General features: G+C 38.3%; 1 protein-coding gene across 4 annotated transcripts in view; it reads left to right on the forward strand.

Annotated features, from left to right (window-relative positions):
• COL19A1 (collagen type XIX alpha 1 chain) overlaps positions 1-20,011 on the forward strand; it is a 339,106-nt gene that overhangs the window by 246,226 nt on the left and 72,869 nt on the right. For all 4 annotated transcript variants that reach the window (XM_048846009.2, XM_075126514.1, XM_048846011.2 and 1 more), the window contains exons 24-34: positions 386-475; positions 787-831; positions 922-999; positions 3,098-3,133; positions 3,227-3,280; positions 3,376-3,429; positions 5,457-5,498; positions 6,657-6,710; positions 7,828-7,881; positions 14,316-14,369; positions 15,571-15,624. In XM_048846009.2, coding sequence (XP_048701966.2) covers positions 386-475; positions 787-831; positions 922-999; positions 3,098-3,133; positions 3,227-3,280; positions 3,376-3,429; positions 5,457-5,498; positions 6,657-6,710; positions 7,828-7,881; positions 14,316-14,369; positions 15,571-15,624 — 615 coding nt within the window. The remainder of the gene's footprint in view (positions 1-385; positions 476-786; positions 832-921; positions 1,000-3,097; positions 3,134-3,226; positions 3,281-3,375; positions 3,430-5,456; positions 5,499-6,656; positions 6,711-7,827; positions 7,882-14,315; positions 14,370-15,570; positions 15,625-20,011) is intronic.

Genomic DNA, 20,011 nt, shown 5'->3' on the forward strand with positions numbered 1-20,011 from the left:
TGTTACTACTTCCAAACACCCTGTCATAAGACTCACTACCCTGTAGAATAGGTGTTGGCCTATCTGATTTACAGTGAAAAATCTCTGCTATCAGTATAGCAAACACCTGCTTTAGTGTGTACAGCCTAGCTGGCATTACAAATGTTCAAAAAGTTGGTTTTGTTTATAAAACTGGAGTCATGTGTTTGATTCCCAAATAAGATGATGTAAGTACAGTAGTACATTCTGAAATAGGGCTGTTTAAAATATTTACCAATACCTAGAGATAACAGGTAACAGAGATCTACCATGTAAAATAGTCCTGATAATCAAGACCTACCTTAATGTTAATTTTCCTGAAAGAAAACACTAACATTTCAACTAGTGGTTTATATCTATTCCACAGGGTGATTCTGGTGGCCTTATAGGGCCTCCTGGACATCCAGGTCCAAAAGGTGAGACAGGACCCCCTGGACCAAGTCTGCCTGGGAAACCAGTAAGTACTTGCTATAAGGGCTTTCGTGGCTTGTTTCTGTGTAGTACTTGTAGCACTATTGAAAATGATTCGTATAGCAATATGAGTATAATTTTGAAAAAAACGTGTATGGTATACCTGTAAAGCAAGTACATCGAAAATACAGTCTAAAAACTCTTGTTGTTAATGCAAGTGTCTTTTCAATGATCCTACAGACTGTGGCACTAATAATCAAGGTGTAGACAGATCATTTTTATTTACAAATGCTGACTACCTCTGACATAACATTTAATCAGACTCGGTAATTTTAAGGTAGAATTATTGTTTTTTAGGGTCTGGCTGGCACTCCTGGAACCCCAGGTCCACGAGGGCCTAAGGTATACAAAAATTCTCACCGTTCCTATTTCTAAGAGATACACTAATTTCTGCTTTTAAAGATGAAACGGAAAGTTTTGTAACTTTATTAGGGTGAAAGAGGACTGCCTGGCGTACAAGGGTCTCCTGGAGAGATGGGGCCACTCGGAACAGGAATTCAAGGACCCCCTGTAAGTATAGCAAATAGTATGTGAGAGTTTCATTGTAGTTATTACTGAGAAATCTATGTAATGATCAGGTTCATATAACATGTTTCAGATTAGATCTTCCTGATATGAGTTCCCTGCTGCTCTATGATTCCTGACCCAACACCTCTTCCCCTTTCACAGAGCAGAAAACAATATTCCTGTCTATGTCTTGCTGTTACTCCCCCTAGAACTTCACTTATAAGTAGGGGATGGGAGAGTTGCCAGAGCCTGTGTTCCATGCCCTTCCACATTAATTTTACATTGTTCTGGGACATCTTAAAGCTGATAGCTCTTTTTCTGGCTGACAGCTGTTTTGAATTTGTCTGCCCCTTCTGGTTCCAGCACGGGCACATGAGACGAGGCACTACGCCCTGTAAAGCATCCCTGGCTGTCACTCAGTCAATAATCACAGTTCCCTTCTCTGTGTCATTCCCCATGCCCTGGACACTGGGAGAGGCAGAGGCAGGTACTCTGCCTCAGGAAGGAAAAGGTGAGGCTGGGCAGCAGCTCCAGGGTTTCAGTGTTGGGATGCCTGAACTACTAGAATTGGAGTACTGCTTGTGGGTGCAGAGTCTCCAGCCAGAGCTGCACAACTCGGCACAAGCTTCACACCTATGAAGCAACAAGCTTCACACCTATGAAGCAACAAAGTCCAGATGTGGCCAATTTCCACCGGTATATTTTAAACATGAAATGAGCAAAGGACACTTTAGCTGGGGTAAACAGAATAAATAGCTGCAGTAGTATGGTCTTTTATATCATTCTTGCCATCAGCAGCACACTGTTCAAAATGCTATTTCATTCTTGCTTCCTAACGCTGCATCTTTGTTGCACTTATTACTTCAGCATCCAGTCCATTTCTGGAAGTATCAATGGCTACAGGAACTTCTTCAGATTTTCCCCCAAATTAAGTAGAACATATTTTTGAAAAGTAAGACATTGAAAAATATCAGTGTTTTTTCTTTAGAATGTAGCTAGCTCCACAAATTATAAACTTAATTACAGCAACCTATACTATTCTCTCCCAGCGTTCACTGCTAACTTAAAACGTTAAGAGCCCTAGAGTTTTCCAAGGTTGCAATACCAAGTAGCAGATCCTTTGCCACACCTGTGTAAAGAGGTGTTGCACAGAGGCAATCAGTAATAGTGTGGACTGGAAGATAGATTTCTCCCTCAAGGGAAACTCAGGGCTGCAGTGGATTCCGTGGGGTTGCTGCCCATATTCACTGGGTGAAGGATTTCTCCTTGTGCATTTACATAGTCACATGTCCACCATTCTTGACTTACTCAAACATCAACAGCTCCATGGTGATCAGGACCCCAGTGTGCTCCCCCAGAATACTGCCCCTCCATAAGCCATGGAACCCTCTGCAACCGGGGAAGTTGGGAAAAGATTTGGCCTTAAAAGGACTGAGTTTTAGAGAATGCCAGTAGTTGTTCCATAATCCAAGTAATAATCTTTCTTCGTCTAGTTGTCTTGATAGTGTTCAGTAATAAAGGTGGTAGATGACACAGGTCATGCTCATGAATTCTACTGATGAAAATGACAATATCCTGTCAGTCCAAGTCAACATATTAAACTAAACTTTTCACTTTTTTTATTGAAATGAGTAAGTTATAGAAATCATAATGCTTGAGACAGATAGCTGTGGTTTCAAATATAAGTTTTAAGCAAGTCTAATAATTTAAAATACAAATTAGCGTTTAAATTTTAAAATGTTTAAATTGATTCTTAGGCATCCTACAATTTGTGACGATTTTTCCTATTGCATTGCATAAATCTCAGTTTTCCCTGTAAATCTCAAGCTAACTGAACAGTCCATTTCATAATAACATAACTGTGTACTTAGTAGGTGACCTTACTTTCTATTTGAAATGGTTCTTAACCAAAATACTGGATCTGATCACCCTTGAACTTTAGCAAAATTGGGTCCAGATTTGTAACCTGACATTTCAGCAGGTTCCATTCTCTAAGATGTGCTGAACCAAAAGCCCACATTCAGTATTTTTGGTTCAAGCTCACCCCTGTTTTAAAAGCATTGCTGCTGTTATCTGAGTATACATTTGGCTATTTTTACAGGGTCCTAAAGGTCCATTTGGGAAACCAGGTGCCCAGGTAAAATTATTGTATAATTTGGAAAAATAAATTTAACTTTACATGTTTTCCAGTTTCTTGAATCATATCTTAAGTAACTGTTGTGTATATTAGGGCCCTAGAGGACCCCCTGGATTACCTGGAACGCCAGGTACCCCAGGTGTTGATGTAAGTAACAATTCTATATATAACACTATATTGAGGTATGTGCCCCTTATCAATGACTGAAATTTGAAATGCAATGGCCTTGTTTCTGTTTCTAGGGTGCTCCTGGGCCAGATGGGAAGCCAGGACTTCCAGGTCCTCCAGGTGACCCAGTATGTATACAAACTATGCTTGACTTACATTGTGTGGATACTAGTATTTTAAAACAGAAAGACACCAGATGCCTAGTAGGCCTAGCAAATTTTATTCAGTTGATTACCTAGTGATTTTTTTTTTATTTAGCTCATTACAATATCATTAAAGTTATGGTTATGTCAGCACTTTCATGATAAATGTCTGTTCACAGGAGGTTATGATTTAGCTTTAATAGTTTGTTCCAGGCTGCAACTTTGCTCACCATGTCTCAGTCCCAGGAGCAGTTCTGTGTAAATTTTCAAAGACTATAGTTTGGTTCTTCTTTTATTAGAAGACTGTGGGAAAAATTGTATTGCTCTGATGCATTTAAAAAGCTATTATATTATAAATGAAAATTTTAAAATAACTAGCCCATAATGTGAACTAATTTTCTTGAGTACTAACAAAAGAATTAAATGGCTAAGATGAACAGACACCTGAAATGAGTTTAGATCCTTTAACATGTTCCCCAAAGCTGAAACTTTACAAGCTTAATTTTGATTTTAAAACGAATGCTGACAGAGGCATTAAAAAAGGTAAATAAAACTCTCAGAATTCCTAGAGCAGTTCTTGGGACCTGTTCCTCAGCAAAGTGAAACCCTTTAGTCACTTGTTAACCTCACTTGTGGTCCTAGAATTATAATGTGATTTGGCTTTCCTAAATGGTTTAGGCCAAAGCCTGCTACCATATAACCAGATTTTTAAAAAGGCTTAGTTTCAGATAGTAGGTGAGATGTAGTGGTGATTCCCTAAGTGCAGGAAACTGTTTAAATCCTAAATACCTTCTTAGTTTTTATTTGAGACATGACATATATAAAAAGAAAATTAAAAAGACATATCCCAAACACCAAGCACCAGTGCTGGGAAACCTTATGGTGTCTTTCAGCAAATCAGTGCTGCTTACAAAAGTGTGAATTCAGCCTCTTCTCTAATGAACATCCCTCTCAATGAGTGTTCAAACCCTGCCATGTAGACTAGTCCTTCTCTAAGAACTTTCCTGGCAGATTTTTTTCAAAGTTTGTGAAACCATGCTGAATGTGGTATGTCCTTTTATACATTAGCTGTTAAATCGTGTTCAGCAGTGGTTCCACTGCACAGGTTGCTGACATCCGTTGTCAGCAAAGAACGGTTTTCCTAATGTACTGAAGGCTAAGGTTTGACACTTCTGTTTTCCTGGTGTAGACAGGACCCTTAAAGCTTTAAAAATGGGAACATTTGAAACTGGTTAAATTGAAGACAAGTACACACCAGATTTGTCAGTGTATCTAACTATATATCATGACCAAGGCTGGGTTTTTTCCCAATAATCACAGGAGTAATTTAGCTTGTGATTTTCATGATTTACAAAAAAATCCCTACATTTTGACATTGTGAGGATTCATTTTTTGGAGGTGGGTGGGTGGAGGTGACAGCAACAGCTCAATCAGTTTCACGGACAACCTTGAGAGGTACAAAATTAAACCTTGCACTTGGAAAACTAAGGGAAGACAGAGGGAAAGAGGGAAAAGAGTACAGCTACACACCAGACCAGATCAAAGAACTATCTGCCAGAGCTTTAATTTCCAGGGGTGATGAGATTTCTGTCTCTTCCTGCAGAAATAAAAAAAAGACTTAAATATTTTGGAGGGCTAAGCTGGGTTTCAGAAAAGTGCACTCTGATAGGGGAGCAACTGTGTTTCAGTGTGTTGACTGTTTTCGTAGCACAAACACTGTTCTAGCTAGTTCACTATAATATGGAACAAAGAAATACCTTGGGTAGAAAGCACTGACAACATTTAAAAAATATATTTGAATATTTGACTCTTGCACTTTTCGTCATGAATATGCTTTATTTTTCCTTAAAAATATCATGATAAAACAGCCTTAATCATGACTAATTTGCATAATTATGTAAACATTTTGATACCATTAATACGTATGGAAACCATGAACCAAATATTTAAAGATGTTGGATATTTACAGTATATTAAATATTTCTTAAGTGTATGCATGTGTTTTATTTCAGATTGCACTTCCACTTTTGGGAGATGTGGGTGCTTCATTGAAGGTAGTATATCGGTTCAGGAGAAAGTCTTTCCACTAATATGAATGGGTTGTTCAAAGCAAAATAGACATTGGCATGTTTCATATGTCTGCTTTTCCTAAAACCAAGGTTATGTTTTACTATATACTGTAAATCACCAAAGTTAAGGGTGTAAGACATTTCAGAGACCTTAAAAGACCTGTCATGTCTGTCATGGAAAAAATTGAATCCTGATCCAGATCCTTTCTTTGAGACCTGGGTCCACCTCTTGCTTTTCATTAAACTGCTCAGTCCTCTCTTTTGTCTAAAAACAAATCTAGTTGTTGTTCTTCGAGTAAGGTCCCTGTGGATACTCTAGTTCCTTCACTCTAGGTGTTCTTGCATCCCCTGTGCCTTTGATTGGAGATTTCTCGTAGAAGTGTCTGTTCAGCCCGCACATGCATGTTACTCAATCACGTGCTGGTGTTATATAGCAGTGTATGGGCTAACTGCTCTCTGTTCCTTCTCGACCGCCTCGGGCTGAAGGGGCCTTAACAGTTGTCCACGTTGTTTTACCTCAACTGTGTCCCCTTAGCTCTTTTAGTAATTAGTTTATTATAATTGTTCTTAGTAGTAGTTAGTAGTTTTGGTAGTTTAGGTGTTGTAGTTTAAAAAAAAAAAAGTTTCCCAAAAAAAAGTGTGTCTATGTGTACACTGCCTGTTGTGCCAGGAGGCAATCCTGGTGAGTGACAGACACTCCCATTGCATTGCTTCGCAGAATCCCATATTTTCCAAAAGGGCAACTTCTGTCTGGCCTCAAAATCTAGAGCCAAGAAATCAGGGAGATCATGCATCATTTTCTGTTTCAGTCACATTTAATATATTTTCACTAAAATTACCCCACAGGAAGATTTAAAATAATAAAACCCCCAGCATCTTGTGTGTTCTTGATTTATTTAATGCCTCTGTAGAAAGGTTAATCATCACAATTTTATATATTTCCAGTAAAATGTTTGTAGCCACTTCCAGGCTGGAGTTCCTGGATTAACAGTCATAAAGGAGAAAAGGGAGTAGCAGGCTTTCCTAACAGGGATGGTCACAACGGCAGGAAGGCAAGATTATGGGTGTGACTATATATTCATATGATCCACTGTTTCTTTTGCTAAAGTACTTCCCATCCATTTATTTTCCTCTGTTCTCCAGGGTGATACTGGGCCAAGAGGTCCTTCAGGAATCCCTGGTAGAGAGGGGCCAAAGGTAAGTTTATTAAGTGAGTACTTTAGATAACTTTTTTTTATCCATTAAAAATGCAGGGCTAAATCCTATTTGTCTATCTTGTATACTTATAACAGGTTTCAGAGTAACAGCCGTGTTAGTCTGTATTCGCAAAAAGAAAAGGAGTACTTGTGGCACCTTAGAGACTAACCAATTTATTTGAGCATGAAAGCTCATGCTCAAATAAATTGGTTAGTCTCTAAGGTGCCACAAGTACTCCTTTTCTTCTTGTATACTTATAAGGCCCCCACTACTGTAGTATCTCAGAACCTCGTAATCTTTAGTGTATTTATTCTTAGAACACCCCTGTGCTATAAAGTGCTGTGATTCATTCCCATTTTACAGATGGGGAACTGAGTCACAGAGGACTGAGTGAGTTACCCAAGGTTATGCAGGAAGTCTGTGGTGAAACAGGGAATCTCCCAATTCCCAGGATAGCACCATAATTACTGGACCATCCTGAGTACTTACATATTTTGTTACTCATGTGAATAGTCTCATTGATTTCAGAGGGATATATTCTAAACTTGTATTGAAGTCATTAGGAATTGTGCCTTACTGAAGAATTACTAAAGATCGCAGGTTTTGACATCTAAATCCCTTAAAGCAAAATCCAATAATAATCATAAAGTATAAATTCTCCTTTGAAAAGAGTTCTAACCTAGCCTTCTGCTTAGTGAATGTTCAATGTGTCTCAGATGGCATGTGACCAGGATTCATCACTGAATTTGGATCATTAGCTTCCCCGGCCCTGGCCAATTGCTGATGGGGAGCGCAACGTGAACACTGATCCGTGCCCCTTCTAAGCTAGTTGTAGTTTATCAAGCGAACTTTTGCACTCAGCCTCAGCGTTCTGGGCCAAATTCAAGTGCATAGGAAGTAGGCATAATGTTTATTGACCTTAGTGGTACCTGTGCCGGTGTGGAATTTGACTCTTTGTTTGTTTTATGGTCCCTTACTGCTAACCCATAAGCTCCATACTAGCATATTTAAAATTATGCTAGAATACTAGCATATTTAAAATGAAACACACTACAGTACATAAGTTTTTGTAACTGTAATAAAATACAGTAATAGTTCAAAAGTTATGTCTTTATAGGGAAGCAAAGGTGAACGTGGATTTTCTGGACTTTCTGGAGAGAAAGGTGATGAGGTAAAATTATTTTAATTTCAATAATAATTATATTATAGTTATTCTTATGTGTACATGAATAAAGGTCCAAATTGAGAACTAAATCCACATATTATCTAATTCTCCAGAATATCTCAAGAAGATATGTAAGCGTTAGGAAGGCTGATATTAACAGTTCTTGATTCTGAATTTTCCATATAATTAAGTACTGTTACTCAGTTGAGTAAGGCAGTTTTATTTTTCGCATCTCTTAATTTAATTACAAAGGATTGTATATTTAAATGCTAATATTGAGAAGATAATACAGGATCGAGCAATAAATGGGTATATGCCGAGTATTCTCAGAATGTTTGTTCACATTTTATAACAAATGTGCTTTGACTGTGTTACTGCCCCTTTAGTGTTTGTCAAGGTTCCTTCGCCACTCTGAACGCAAGGGTACAGATGTGGGGACCTGCATGAAAAACCTCCTAAGCTTATCTTTACCAGCTTAGGTCAAAACTTCCCCAAGGTACAAAATATTCCACCCTTTGTCCTTGGATTGGCCGCTACCACCACCAAACAAATACTGGTTACTGGGGAAGAGCTGTTTGGAAACGTCTTTCCCCCCAAAATACTTCCCAAACCCTTGCACCCCACTTCCTGGACAAGGTTTGGTAAAAAGCCTCACCAATTTGCCTAGGTGACTACAGACCCAGACCCTTGGATCTTAAGAACAATGAACAATCCTCCCAACACTTGCACCCCCCCTCTTTCCTGGGAAATGTTGGATAAAAAGCCTCACCAATTTGCATAGGTGACCCCAGACCCAAACCCTTGGATCTGAGAACAATGAAAAAGCATTCAGTTTTCTTACAAGAAGACTTTTAATAGAAATAGAAGTAAATAGAAGTAAAGAAATCCCCTCTATAAAATCAGGATGGAAGATACCTTACAGGGTAATTAGATTCAAAACATAGAGAACCCCTCTAGGCAAAACCTTAAGTTACAAAAAAGATACACAGACAGAAATAGTTATTCTATTCAGCACAGTTCTTTTCTCAGACATTTAAAGAAATCATAATCTAACACATACCTAGCTAGATTACATACTAAAAGTTCTAAGACTCCATTCCTGGTCTATCCCCGGCAGAAAACCAGCATATAGACAGACACACAGACCCTTTGTTTTTCTCCCTCCTCCCAGCTTTTGAAAGTATCTTGTCTCCTCATTGGTCATTTTGGTCAGGTGCCAGCGAGGTTACCTTTAGCTTCTTAACCCTTTACAGGTGAGAGGAGCTTTCCCCTGGCCAGGAGGGATTTCAAAGGGGTTTACCCTTCCCTTTATATTTATGACAGTGTTCTTTTTCCAAAAGTATTCTAATGAACAAATTTAGTGGCAGGATTATTCATGGCAACAGCAAATATTAAGTGAATGTAGGAAAATATTCACAGTGTGCTGTTGTTGCTAAGAAGGCCAATGGCATTTTGGGATGTATAAGTAGGGGCATTGCCAGCAGATCGAGGGACGTGATCGTTCCCCTCTATTCAATATTGGTGAGGCCTCATCTGGAGTACTGTGTCCAGTTTTGGGCCCCACACTACAAGAAGGATGTGGAAAAATTGGAAAGAGTGCAGCTGAGGGCAACAAAAATGATTAGGGGATTGGAACACATTACTTATGAGGAGAGGCTGAGGGAACTGGGATTGTTTAGTCTGCGGAAGAGAAGAATGAGGGGGGATTTGATAGCTGCTTTCAACTACCTGAAAGGGGGTTCCAAAGAGGATGGATCTAGACTGTTCTTAATGGTAGCAGATGACAGAACAAGGAGTAATGGTCTCAAGTTGCAGTGGGGGAGATCTAGGTTGGATATTAGGAAAAACTTTTTCACTAGGAGGGTGGTGAAACACTGGAATGTGTTACCTAGGGAGGTGGTGGAATCTCCTTCCTTAGAAGTTTTTATGGTCAGGCTTGACAAAGCCCTGGCTGGGATGCTTTAGTTGGGGATTGGTCCTGCTTTGAGCAGGGGGTTGGACTAGTTGACCTCCTGAGGTCCCTTCCAACCCTGATATTCTATAATTCTATGATTGAATTTTGAATTTGAAAATGTGAGTATTTTCACCAGATACTGGATTCCTAGGGTATTGTAAGCCAGTAAGGGTACAGAAAAATACCACGAGACCTATTGCCCAATGAAAATGAAATTCCACAGCTCCAATTTTAAATGCCAGATATTTGCAATGAAAGCTCAAGAGCAATCTTATGTCAAAAGAATTCACCAAAATTAATCAGCTAATAAATATAAGTGAATCATGTGCTCCTTGGAGATAATTTGCCAGATGAAATAGGTAAAATAAATCATCCATTACAGATTATTTGCTGAGCTCTATTAAATAACAAAGCTCATCAACTGAAATATGTTAAATATACTACTCTCTCGTAAATGTTATTGCTTTGATAGGAGAGAATGCATCTGAAAAATTATGGTCGCTAATATTTGGAATTTTGAATGTATTGATGAATTCCTTATTCGTTCTGGGGATTTCATGGTACATAGCTAATGTTAATTATGGAGTGAAGGTGAAATTTCAAACAAAATATGGATTGAAAGTGTTTTTCAAACTGAAATTTGTACTCAACACTATCCATCACTTCAAGAGAGTGATCAGGTAGACTGTGTGTCAGATTTTCACCAAAACTGTGATGGAATGATGATGATTTTTTTTACCTTTGATTTAGCCGATATACTTCCTTTCTTGCACAATTCAAAATAAATCCAGAAAAATCTAATTACAATGATGAATTATTGTCAGACTAAGCAACTGATATAAATGTTGGGGGAAAAAAGAAAATTCATCTGGAACAACTTATCTTGAGGGTGGTGTAAAGAATCAGAACAAAAGTGTTAGATATGTTCCACTTTTGCCCCTGTTTGCCCTAGATCTCAGCAGATTGCCAAAATATAAAGATGGTTTTGGAAATTATCATGTTTTTTCTTCCTTTTGTATTGATACTATTCAGAGAATCTGCAAGGTTGGTGCTTCTTAAATATTCAAGACGTCCTAAGATTTAGAAGACATACTTTAAAATAAATTTACAATAATAAATAAGGCTCTAAAAACATTTTATTTTAAAAATAAACAGGACTGTGGTAAAACAGTAGTATGGCCTTTCTCTGTGCGCACCATCTCTGGTGTAATACATGCAGCAGCAACTTGACACACGGAGATCCAATTTTAAACAATTCTGACAGTATCTCACTGCCAAAAGTTGAGACAGATCTTAAAGGCAATTGAGAAGGTAATAACAAAAAGACCAGGTTAAAATTGGCACTTAGGCTTTTAAAGAGACGCCAGAGTAAATTCATTCTAAGTAAATTTTTATTGATTCAATAGGGTGCTCACTCGGTCAATAACGAAGCTATTATAATGCTTCTTCACTATTTGGTAGGTGCTAAGGCACTCCCAACAATGTTGGGTAGCTCCAGTGTTTTAGCAGATGTTTTAGGTTACTTCATTGTAACTGGGTGAATGAATGTTACTTCCAGGAAACTACATAATGGAGTTGTTATTCCAGTAATGGATCTGAAGTTCTCATGTTTTTTATGATTTGGTTAGATTACCAGAGCCACAAAGTAGAACAATAGTTTTAGGGTCTTCTGAAATTCATTGAAGCCAGTGGAAATACTCTCATAGACATAAAGAGGCTTTTGGAACAGGCCCTTAATGATTATACATTCGGAGTTACATACTATTTTATAATTCAAGGAACTATAAACCAAAACTCCATTTATGCAGCTGAACGATCAAGTGCTTCCCCGATTTAATTCAATGATAAACTCTCATTTGCTTCAGTGGGAGCAGTGTCAGGCCCTCTATTACTCACATATTATGCTTCTTCCGTAACTCAGGATTCTGTTTTCCCTGATCTTTCCTCCACTTCTTTCATATTCTCCAGGAGTATCTGGTCTCTAAGTTTCACTATACTTTGAGAATGTCATTGTTAAGACAATTTAGGTTTTGCAAAGTCCTTTGAAAGGAATTTTATCTGGTGCTTTTCGGATTGCACTTTCTTATTACAATGTGAGTTTAAGAATTTTAACAAACTTAATTCTTAAAACTATCGTTGGTGTCTGTGTATTATTAATGAGGCTCTACAGTTGGGGAAACTAATTCAAAATGGGGCACAAATCCCACAAAATATTGGGGGGGAGCCTCTCCCCACATCTTGAGGGGGCTTGAGTCTCCCTAAATGTCCTTGTCCCCGTGTGGATAGATTTTTGTGCCCACCCTAGTCCCCACCTCTCCATCCTTTCCTGATTTCTCCCTTTTCTTCTTTAAATCTTCTACTTCCCCCTGAATTTTCCCTTTTCTGGGCTCCTTTGCTTTCGGATTTTCTGTGAAGTATGAGGGGAAAGGTTATGATCTGCTGAAAGTCATTTCTCTATTCATATATGTATATCATTAGTGCATATGAAGTTATGAGAATTGTGTTGTATGTTTGTCACTAAAACATGCTGTAAGTTGCGGAATCAGCCAGTTATTAGCTTCCCAGAGGCAACAGGAAGGAAAGTAACCAATGCCCGGGGAAGGGTGACAAACAGCCCATCAACAGCCAGTGACTCATCTGCATGAGGCCACAGCAGGGGGATTGCTCAACCTTTCCTAGAGACTCAGTAATGCCCACCAGACATGTCTGGACTTGTGTATTCCCCAAGCACATGGGTCTGAGGGTATAAAACAGAACACAGCAAGCCCATGCCTCACCTTTTTCCTGCCCCCACCTCTGCTGCAAGAAACCAAGACACTCAGAAGAAGACTGAAGACTCCAACAGAGGAGGCTGGTCCAGGTTTAAGGGACAAACCTGTATATTAAGGACTGCAGTATCCAGTGGGGTGAGAACAACTGCTTAACCTAGATGTTGCTCAGTCTAATAGGGTTGAGAATTTAGACTGCGTGCTTATGTTTTCTTCTCTTTTGGTAACTAACTGTGACTTTTTGCCTAGCACTTACAATCACTTAAAATCTATATTCTGTAGTCAATAAATTTGTTTAATTGTTTATCTTTACCAGTGAGTTTGTATGACGTGTGTGGCAAAACTGCTCAGGTTTGCAAAGGCTGGTATATGAAACCGATGAAGTGGTGAGCGAATTAATAAATTTGTACTGCCCATCTTGAGCAGTGCAAAACGATATGTTCCTGAGGTACAAGCCTAGGAGCTGGAGGGATTTGGCTGGTGCCTTTCCCTGTGTGATTCATGAGTGGCTCTGGGAGCATTCATGCAATCTAGCTGGCTGGGGGGCTCCACCTGTGGTTGAGCTGAGTGATAACAGCACCTGGAGGAGTTTGCTTCTGGTCACTAGCAAGGCATTGTGAGAGTCAGCCCAGGCTGGACAGTTCAGGGAGCACAGTGGTCCCACAGTCCCAGGCTGCACCCCGGGGATCCCATCAGAGGTTTTGTGTGCACACTGAGAAAGCAACTTATGATAACTGAAAGCCACAGTCAGTTCTGGAATGCACTGCAAAGAGCAGCAGCACCACTGACAGTGAGAGCAAAAAATACCATTTTCCCTCACTTCAAGTACCTTGTTATAAAAGAAAAAAACACTTTGGAGAGTTACAGAGAAGCCTTTCTTTGTTGTTCTTTTGGAAACTGAGACCTCCAATCCTATGTTGAGAACCTCTCTCAATGTAGAAATGATAAGGATAATGGGCTACTTGTCTTAGTTCAGATATACTAAGTCTGCATAGTGGTTAAGTGTCTTTCCCTTCCGTCATGTGCTCATCACCAGATGTTGCACTAGTACTCTGAATATTAACTGATACAATCATTCCAGGTCTTTTTAGTATTGATATGAGGCATGGATTATAAATTCAAACAAAGAGATTTAGCTAGTCACCTTTGAGATGAAGTCTTATTAAAACTATTAAATATATTTTACACACATGCAGAATGCTAGTGAATTTTCAGGCCATATAATAGAATTATGAGCAGTAGCTGGAAGAAAAGTGTGCAGTAGTTCTTTAAGTGCTATGACAAAAATCCATACTTTATTTATATAAAATGAAAATAATTGGGATATTGGACACAAAGCAATATCCTGCTTAGATAATATCAGGTAATATTGAGAGGTGTGAACAGGTGCCTTTCTGAACAGGAAGAAAGTTTATAGTGATAGGAAAAGGAAAAATTGTTTCTGTACTTTGCTCAGACATCATGCTCTTATCTACAGAGCTAAAGAGGAAAATATATAAAGGACAGAAGTTGCCAGCAGTAATGATGGGGAAGAGTGTAATTTATCACTCAAACAAGAGGTTATCTTTTATGTGCTACTTCAGAACAGTATATGTTTGTTTAGCTAAAAAATAATTTGTATATAAACTATAACAGTGATGGGTATGATGAATGTAATGGATTTCAAGATTAAACCTGTGTAATGGAGAAAAATATTCATAAATATCTTTTATTCTCAGGGTCTTCAAGGTATTCCAGGGCTCCCTGGTCTAACAGGACCTAGTGGACCTTCTGTAAGTGTTTGATATAATCTATGATCTAATCTACAATAACTGTCTAGTGAACCTGTTGTGCTCAATATCAAGATGTAATGAAAAGGAGACTAGATTGAGCCAAATATTAAAGAAGCTAATAAATCCAATAATCCAGTACTAATTGAAAATGAAAGCTGTTATTTTGGGAGTAATGCTTTAGTTTACGGAAAGGTGGGATAATTTAATATGAATGTGTGACTCCAGAGATTTAACTTTCACTTTAAATAATAGCTTCATATTAGTTCTTTGTATTTCTAGCCTGTTCTCTTCTCTGTGGTGCTAATAAAGAGCCAGAGTCTGCCTTCAGTTGACTTCTGGGGAGTTGAATGAATGTCATTGTAAGAGTAACAGAAGTTGGCCCAAATAGTTTTGTAGAAACAAGATATGTTGTGAGTTTAAATTCCTGAAAATGTTGCCATTGTCAGAACCATTATTGTGTATATAATTTATAATATGTTTCTGGCTTCTTGGTGATGATATCAGAAAATCTATACACAAAATTGACTTGAATGATGTAATAACTTTCAGATAATTATGCATCTGAACCCAAATTATTGGTATAATGTTAGTGATAAATTCTAATCATAATTCTGTTTGAAAACTCTGAAAACACTGAATCCTGAAACTTAGAAATTATAAAGTGTGACTCTAAATTGGCTATTAATATAAAAAGTCAGTGAGCCACATTTGTAAAGCAATGATAGAAAATGTTATATCTTTTCCATACCCTTAGGAAATACTATTACATTTTACTTCCTATTGAAAAGATGCAGATCATGTTGTTTATTGCACTTATTTTTAATTTCCTGAATGCTTGCAATACTTAAGTTAAGCTTTCTTTCAAAAACTGTAACAAATTTACTAAAGCATAATGAGTAATATGTAAATTGCCATTTAAGCAGCAAGGCTAAATTCTTAGCAGTATCAAAAGATGCCAATTAAGGTCACTACATTTAGTCTGCCAAGGTGAAAATGCAACCACAAAAACAAGTTTTACCCTTCATAGGGCTTATCAGTAGTATGCAGCTGTTGTATCAGCCAGAAGAAATATAAGCCTAGAGGAGAGACTTAATTAAGTTAAAATGACCTTCAAAAAGTGAGTTTTAATAACTTAATTGCAATGCAGATTACCTTGTTTTATTGTTTCATCACTAATGTGAACCAATCCTATGTGTTTCAGGGAGCAATAGGAAGACCTGGACATCCCGGTCCAGTTGGGGCAAAAGGTGAAAAGGTATTGAACATTATTCTTTGTTTCAGTTCCAGTGAAGGTCTATAAAGAATTATCTAGTTCCGTTCCTCACTTACGGTTTTCTTGACATGCCAGAAACAGAGCATGACTACCCAGGGAGTCAAAAGGCTGTATAGTACAAACAGGAATTGAACAGACAGTATTGCTACGCATTTTTGACACAAGAGGTTAGCCAAAAGTTGTGGTCTTACAAGGTTGTTTCTGTTAAGAGGAGAAATTGATGTTGGAGCCAGGTATTTTTATGCTGCAATCCTGTTTGTGTATGAAGATGTACATGACCTCTTTCAGCCAACTCTCCTGTCTCCTTAGTTTTATGCTCCTTTTTTCGTGTCTGTTTCTCATGTTTCTTGCTGCTTCCCTTTGTTACACACAGATACACTGCTCCAGTCCAATCAGTCTTCCATGCCTGATCAGAGCACAGTGGAACCCTTCTTGTGCCACATGTCTAACTCCTACCCGAGCCTGGCATGTGGCTATTTTTTTTAAGTGGAGGTCCATATTGTTTCAGAGCTCAATGTTTATATTTATTCTGAATGAAAGGTGGAAGTACCACCCACCAAGTTCAACAAGGTTTAATCCAACCTATCACAATACCTTTTTCGAGGTAAATTCCTTTAACTCACTTTAAAAATCATGCAGTTTTAATATGGTGCTTTTACCAAGCAGTGCCATACTTCCATGTTTTCTTATATCCCTTATGGTATATAAATGCATCATGTACTCTATACAATTTTAAAAATCTTGATGGTTTATTATATAAGCAGTGGTTGAAATTGTTAGCTATTTCTTAGAATCATAGAAATGTAGGGCTGATCCCTTTAGTCCATTCCCCTGCATTAAAGCAGGATTATAGACCCTACCTTATTCTCTTTTCAATATTGTAATCAAAAGAAATGCCATATATTAAAAGTCACAAATATTATTCAATATGATTTAGCCTCTGCAAAAATATATTACTGCCTTTTACTTAATTTGCATTAAGGTTTTTTTTAACAATATTGTACATATATCAGACACTCAATAGTGCTCAGTCTAGTTGGAAGGCAAAATTAATCTCTTATGCAATTCAGCTCAGTTCAGTGGAGTTACAGCAGACATAAACTTGGCCTACAGTTGCAAAACAACTTCCATTTATAACCCTCCCTTTTGCTACATGTGTATACCCTTCTGAAGTTTTTACCATGAGCTTGAAGTTTTTCATGCTTAGTGCCACCACATAAGATTCTTTCTATAATATTTGCTGTATTCCATAGTATTATGCAAATTCTGAACTGTAACTGATTTTTAGAAAGAAAATAAACTTCTGTCCTTTAACTCCCATCAAGCTACAGAATCTTCATAATGTAGATGAATTTGAAAATTTCCTCTAACAAAACAAAAGGAGCAGCAAAGATAGGAACACCTTCCTCCTTCCAGTCACTTAAAACAAAATGAAATGCAAGAAACTTCCTTGTTAACTCAGTACACAGGTCTACTCATAAAAAGTCTGGTAAAGCAAAGTTCCAATAATAACGTTAACTCAGATGCAGGACACACGTTTTCTGTTCTTGGATTTCTGGTTGAGGCTAGCGTGGAGGGGTTCCAAGCTCTTTGGAGGACAGGATCACAATTCAAAATGATCTTGATAACTTAGAGAGAGAGTCTGAAATCAATAAGACAAAATTCAGTAAAAACAAGTGCAAACTTCTGCACTTGCGAAGGAAAAATCAATGCACAAGTACAAAATAACTGGCTACTGCAGAACAGAATCTGGGGGTTATACAGGATCACAAATTGAATGTGAGCCAACAATGTCATGGTGTTGTGGAAAAGGCAAATGTCATTCTGGGACGTATTAACAGGAGTGTCATACCTAAGACATGGGAGGTAATTGTTTCATTCTACTTGGCATTGGTTAGAGCTCAGCTGGAGTAGTGTCCAGTTTGGAGCATGTAATCTAAGAAAGGTGTTGATAAATTGGAGAGAATCCAGAAGAGAGCAACTAAAAATGATGATAGGTTAAGACGATAAGAAAACCTGACCATGAGTGAGGAAAGGTTAAAAGAATTGGGCTTGTTTAGTCTACAGAAGAGAAGTCTGACGAGGGGGACATAAGTCTTCAAATATGTGAAAGGTTGTTATAAAGGGGACAGTAATCCACCATGTCCACAGAGGGTAGAATAGTTAATTGGCTTGGTTTGCAGCAAGGGAGATTTAGGTTATATATTAGGAAAAGTTTTGAACTATAAGGACAGTTAAACACTGGAATAGGTTACCAAGGAAGGTTTTGGAATCCACGTCATTGCATGTTTTCAGAACAGGTTAGACAAACACCTGAGCATCCAAAGATTTAATAACTATGGTAAATGCACTATATAGCTCATCCAAAACAGTGATTCAAGCATGTTTGAGCAACAAGTCCCTTTGAAGTAGTAATTGGACTGCATCAGAGTTGACCCTCAGTCTGCTGCTGTATATCATATTGATGGACTACATTATCAGATGGACTACTAATGGGAAAAAGGTCACAAGCTGCTATATGCAGACAAAATAGCAATATGGGTGTTCTCAAAAGAAGACCTTGGGGAAATAATAAATCAGTGATATGATCAGCTAAGCAGGCCTGGGATGAAAATGAACATGACTAAGACTGAGGTCATGTAGGTCAGTAGAGGTGCCACAGGAAACTGAATATAGAGATTAATGGAATACAGCTATACCAAACTGACCAGTTTAAGAACCTTAGTGACTGGGGTTACAGAAGACAGTGAGATAGTATATGAGATACAGTTCAAACTAGAGAATGCTGGAAGAGCAAGGGATGACATGGCAGGTTTTATATGACAAGCATATGTCATTTACAGAACATGGGTGCATTCAGCAATGCTGTATGGCACAGAAGCATGATCACTAAATAAAAGGTAGCTTCAATACATACAGGTGTTTGAGATAAGATGCCTTCAAGGTATATAGAGTTTGAAAAGACAGATTTCAAAATGAAAGCATTAGAATGGAAGTCAGGTCTATGATGTGGTTGACAAAATCCAGGAACCATGACTTCACTGGGTTGGACACATACAGAGGATGAATGAAGAGGACCTGGTGAAGATAGCATGGCAGGAGAAGATGGTAGGAAAGAGACCCCAAGGAAAGCCGAGGAAGTGGTGGGTGGATTGCATTAAAGAAAATAGTAAAAAGGTGGACCTTAGTGCAGCCTGAGACAGATGAACATTCTGTCTGCATGACATCCTGATGCCAGATGATGGTATTAGGGGAAGGAGAAGAGGAAGAAGTTAGTCAAACACCTGCCAGGGATGATGTGATAGTTCTCAGGGTATCTTGGACTGAGAGTCACCTTCTTACCCCCTTGCCTCCAGCAAGAGAAAGACTTGTTTGTGCTTACCTGGGTGTCAGCTCCCTGATACCACCATCCTTTTCATTATCCACTCTCCTCTGGATAATGCCAACCCTTACTTTGTCTGGCAAATTAACAATAGGTGTGTCCCAGTCCCCATGCTCCTCTGATGCATTACCCTATAGTGTCCAGCCCTTTATTCATGCAACACTTGCAGGAATACCAGCTTGTATAATTCAACTCAGGATTCTCACCTTCCTTAATACCACAGTACTGAAATATGATACGTTTATTATCAAAGATTCAAGAGATAGTGAGTAAGGATAATGGAAGCAAAAGGTTACATAAAAATCAAAATCATAACACACTTTCTAGAGACTAAACTTGCCTTAGTAGGCTAATCTTCTGTCTGAAGAAGTGTATCTCCCCCCAAATGTCTTCTGAAGCATTTCAACCAAGGCTGGTTGAGATCCCATGTTCATAAATGTAAATTTACTGCCCATTTGCTTCCTAGGTGCAAGATGACAGGCTGTCTTCTCTGCTCCCATAATATAGTCCAGCAGACCTTTGACTTGTATCTCAAGATATTCCCCTGCTGCGTGCTCTTCTGTGTTGTCTTCATATCTCTCTGTTGACTTTGTATGTAATGTTCCACCATTGTGTTGGCTTACAGTGCTTAATTTATTTGCCAACAAGGAGACAGGAGAATAAACATCTTTTGTCTCATAGGAACACTTTTTTCCTCCACCTCTCCTGTAATACAGAATCTAAGAAGATATTTTCAATTTACGTATATAACTTCTCACCTAATAGCCGTACATATGTTCACAATTATATTACCAACCACTATGACCCTGGCTTTCATTTAAGACCTCACACAACTATATTTGGTGAACCAGAATGTATATACCAGAATCAGGATATTCTTGTAACATCCTTGCCAGTGGCCACTGAGGGTTTATGGGTCACAGATCATCTAGGTGTACTAGGTCCTGCCTCAGCGTGAGATAGACCTCAGTGTGGGATAGATGGTCT

Source organism: Caretta caretta, chromosome 3 (assembly GCF_965140235.1).
Source record: "Caretta caretta isolate rCarCar2 chromosome 3, rCarCar1.hap1, whole genome shotgun sequence".
In the NCBI taxonomy this organism is placed as follows: Eukaryota; Metazoa; Chordata; order Testudines; family Cheloniidae; genus Caretta; species Caretta caretta.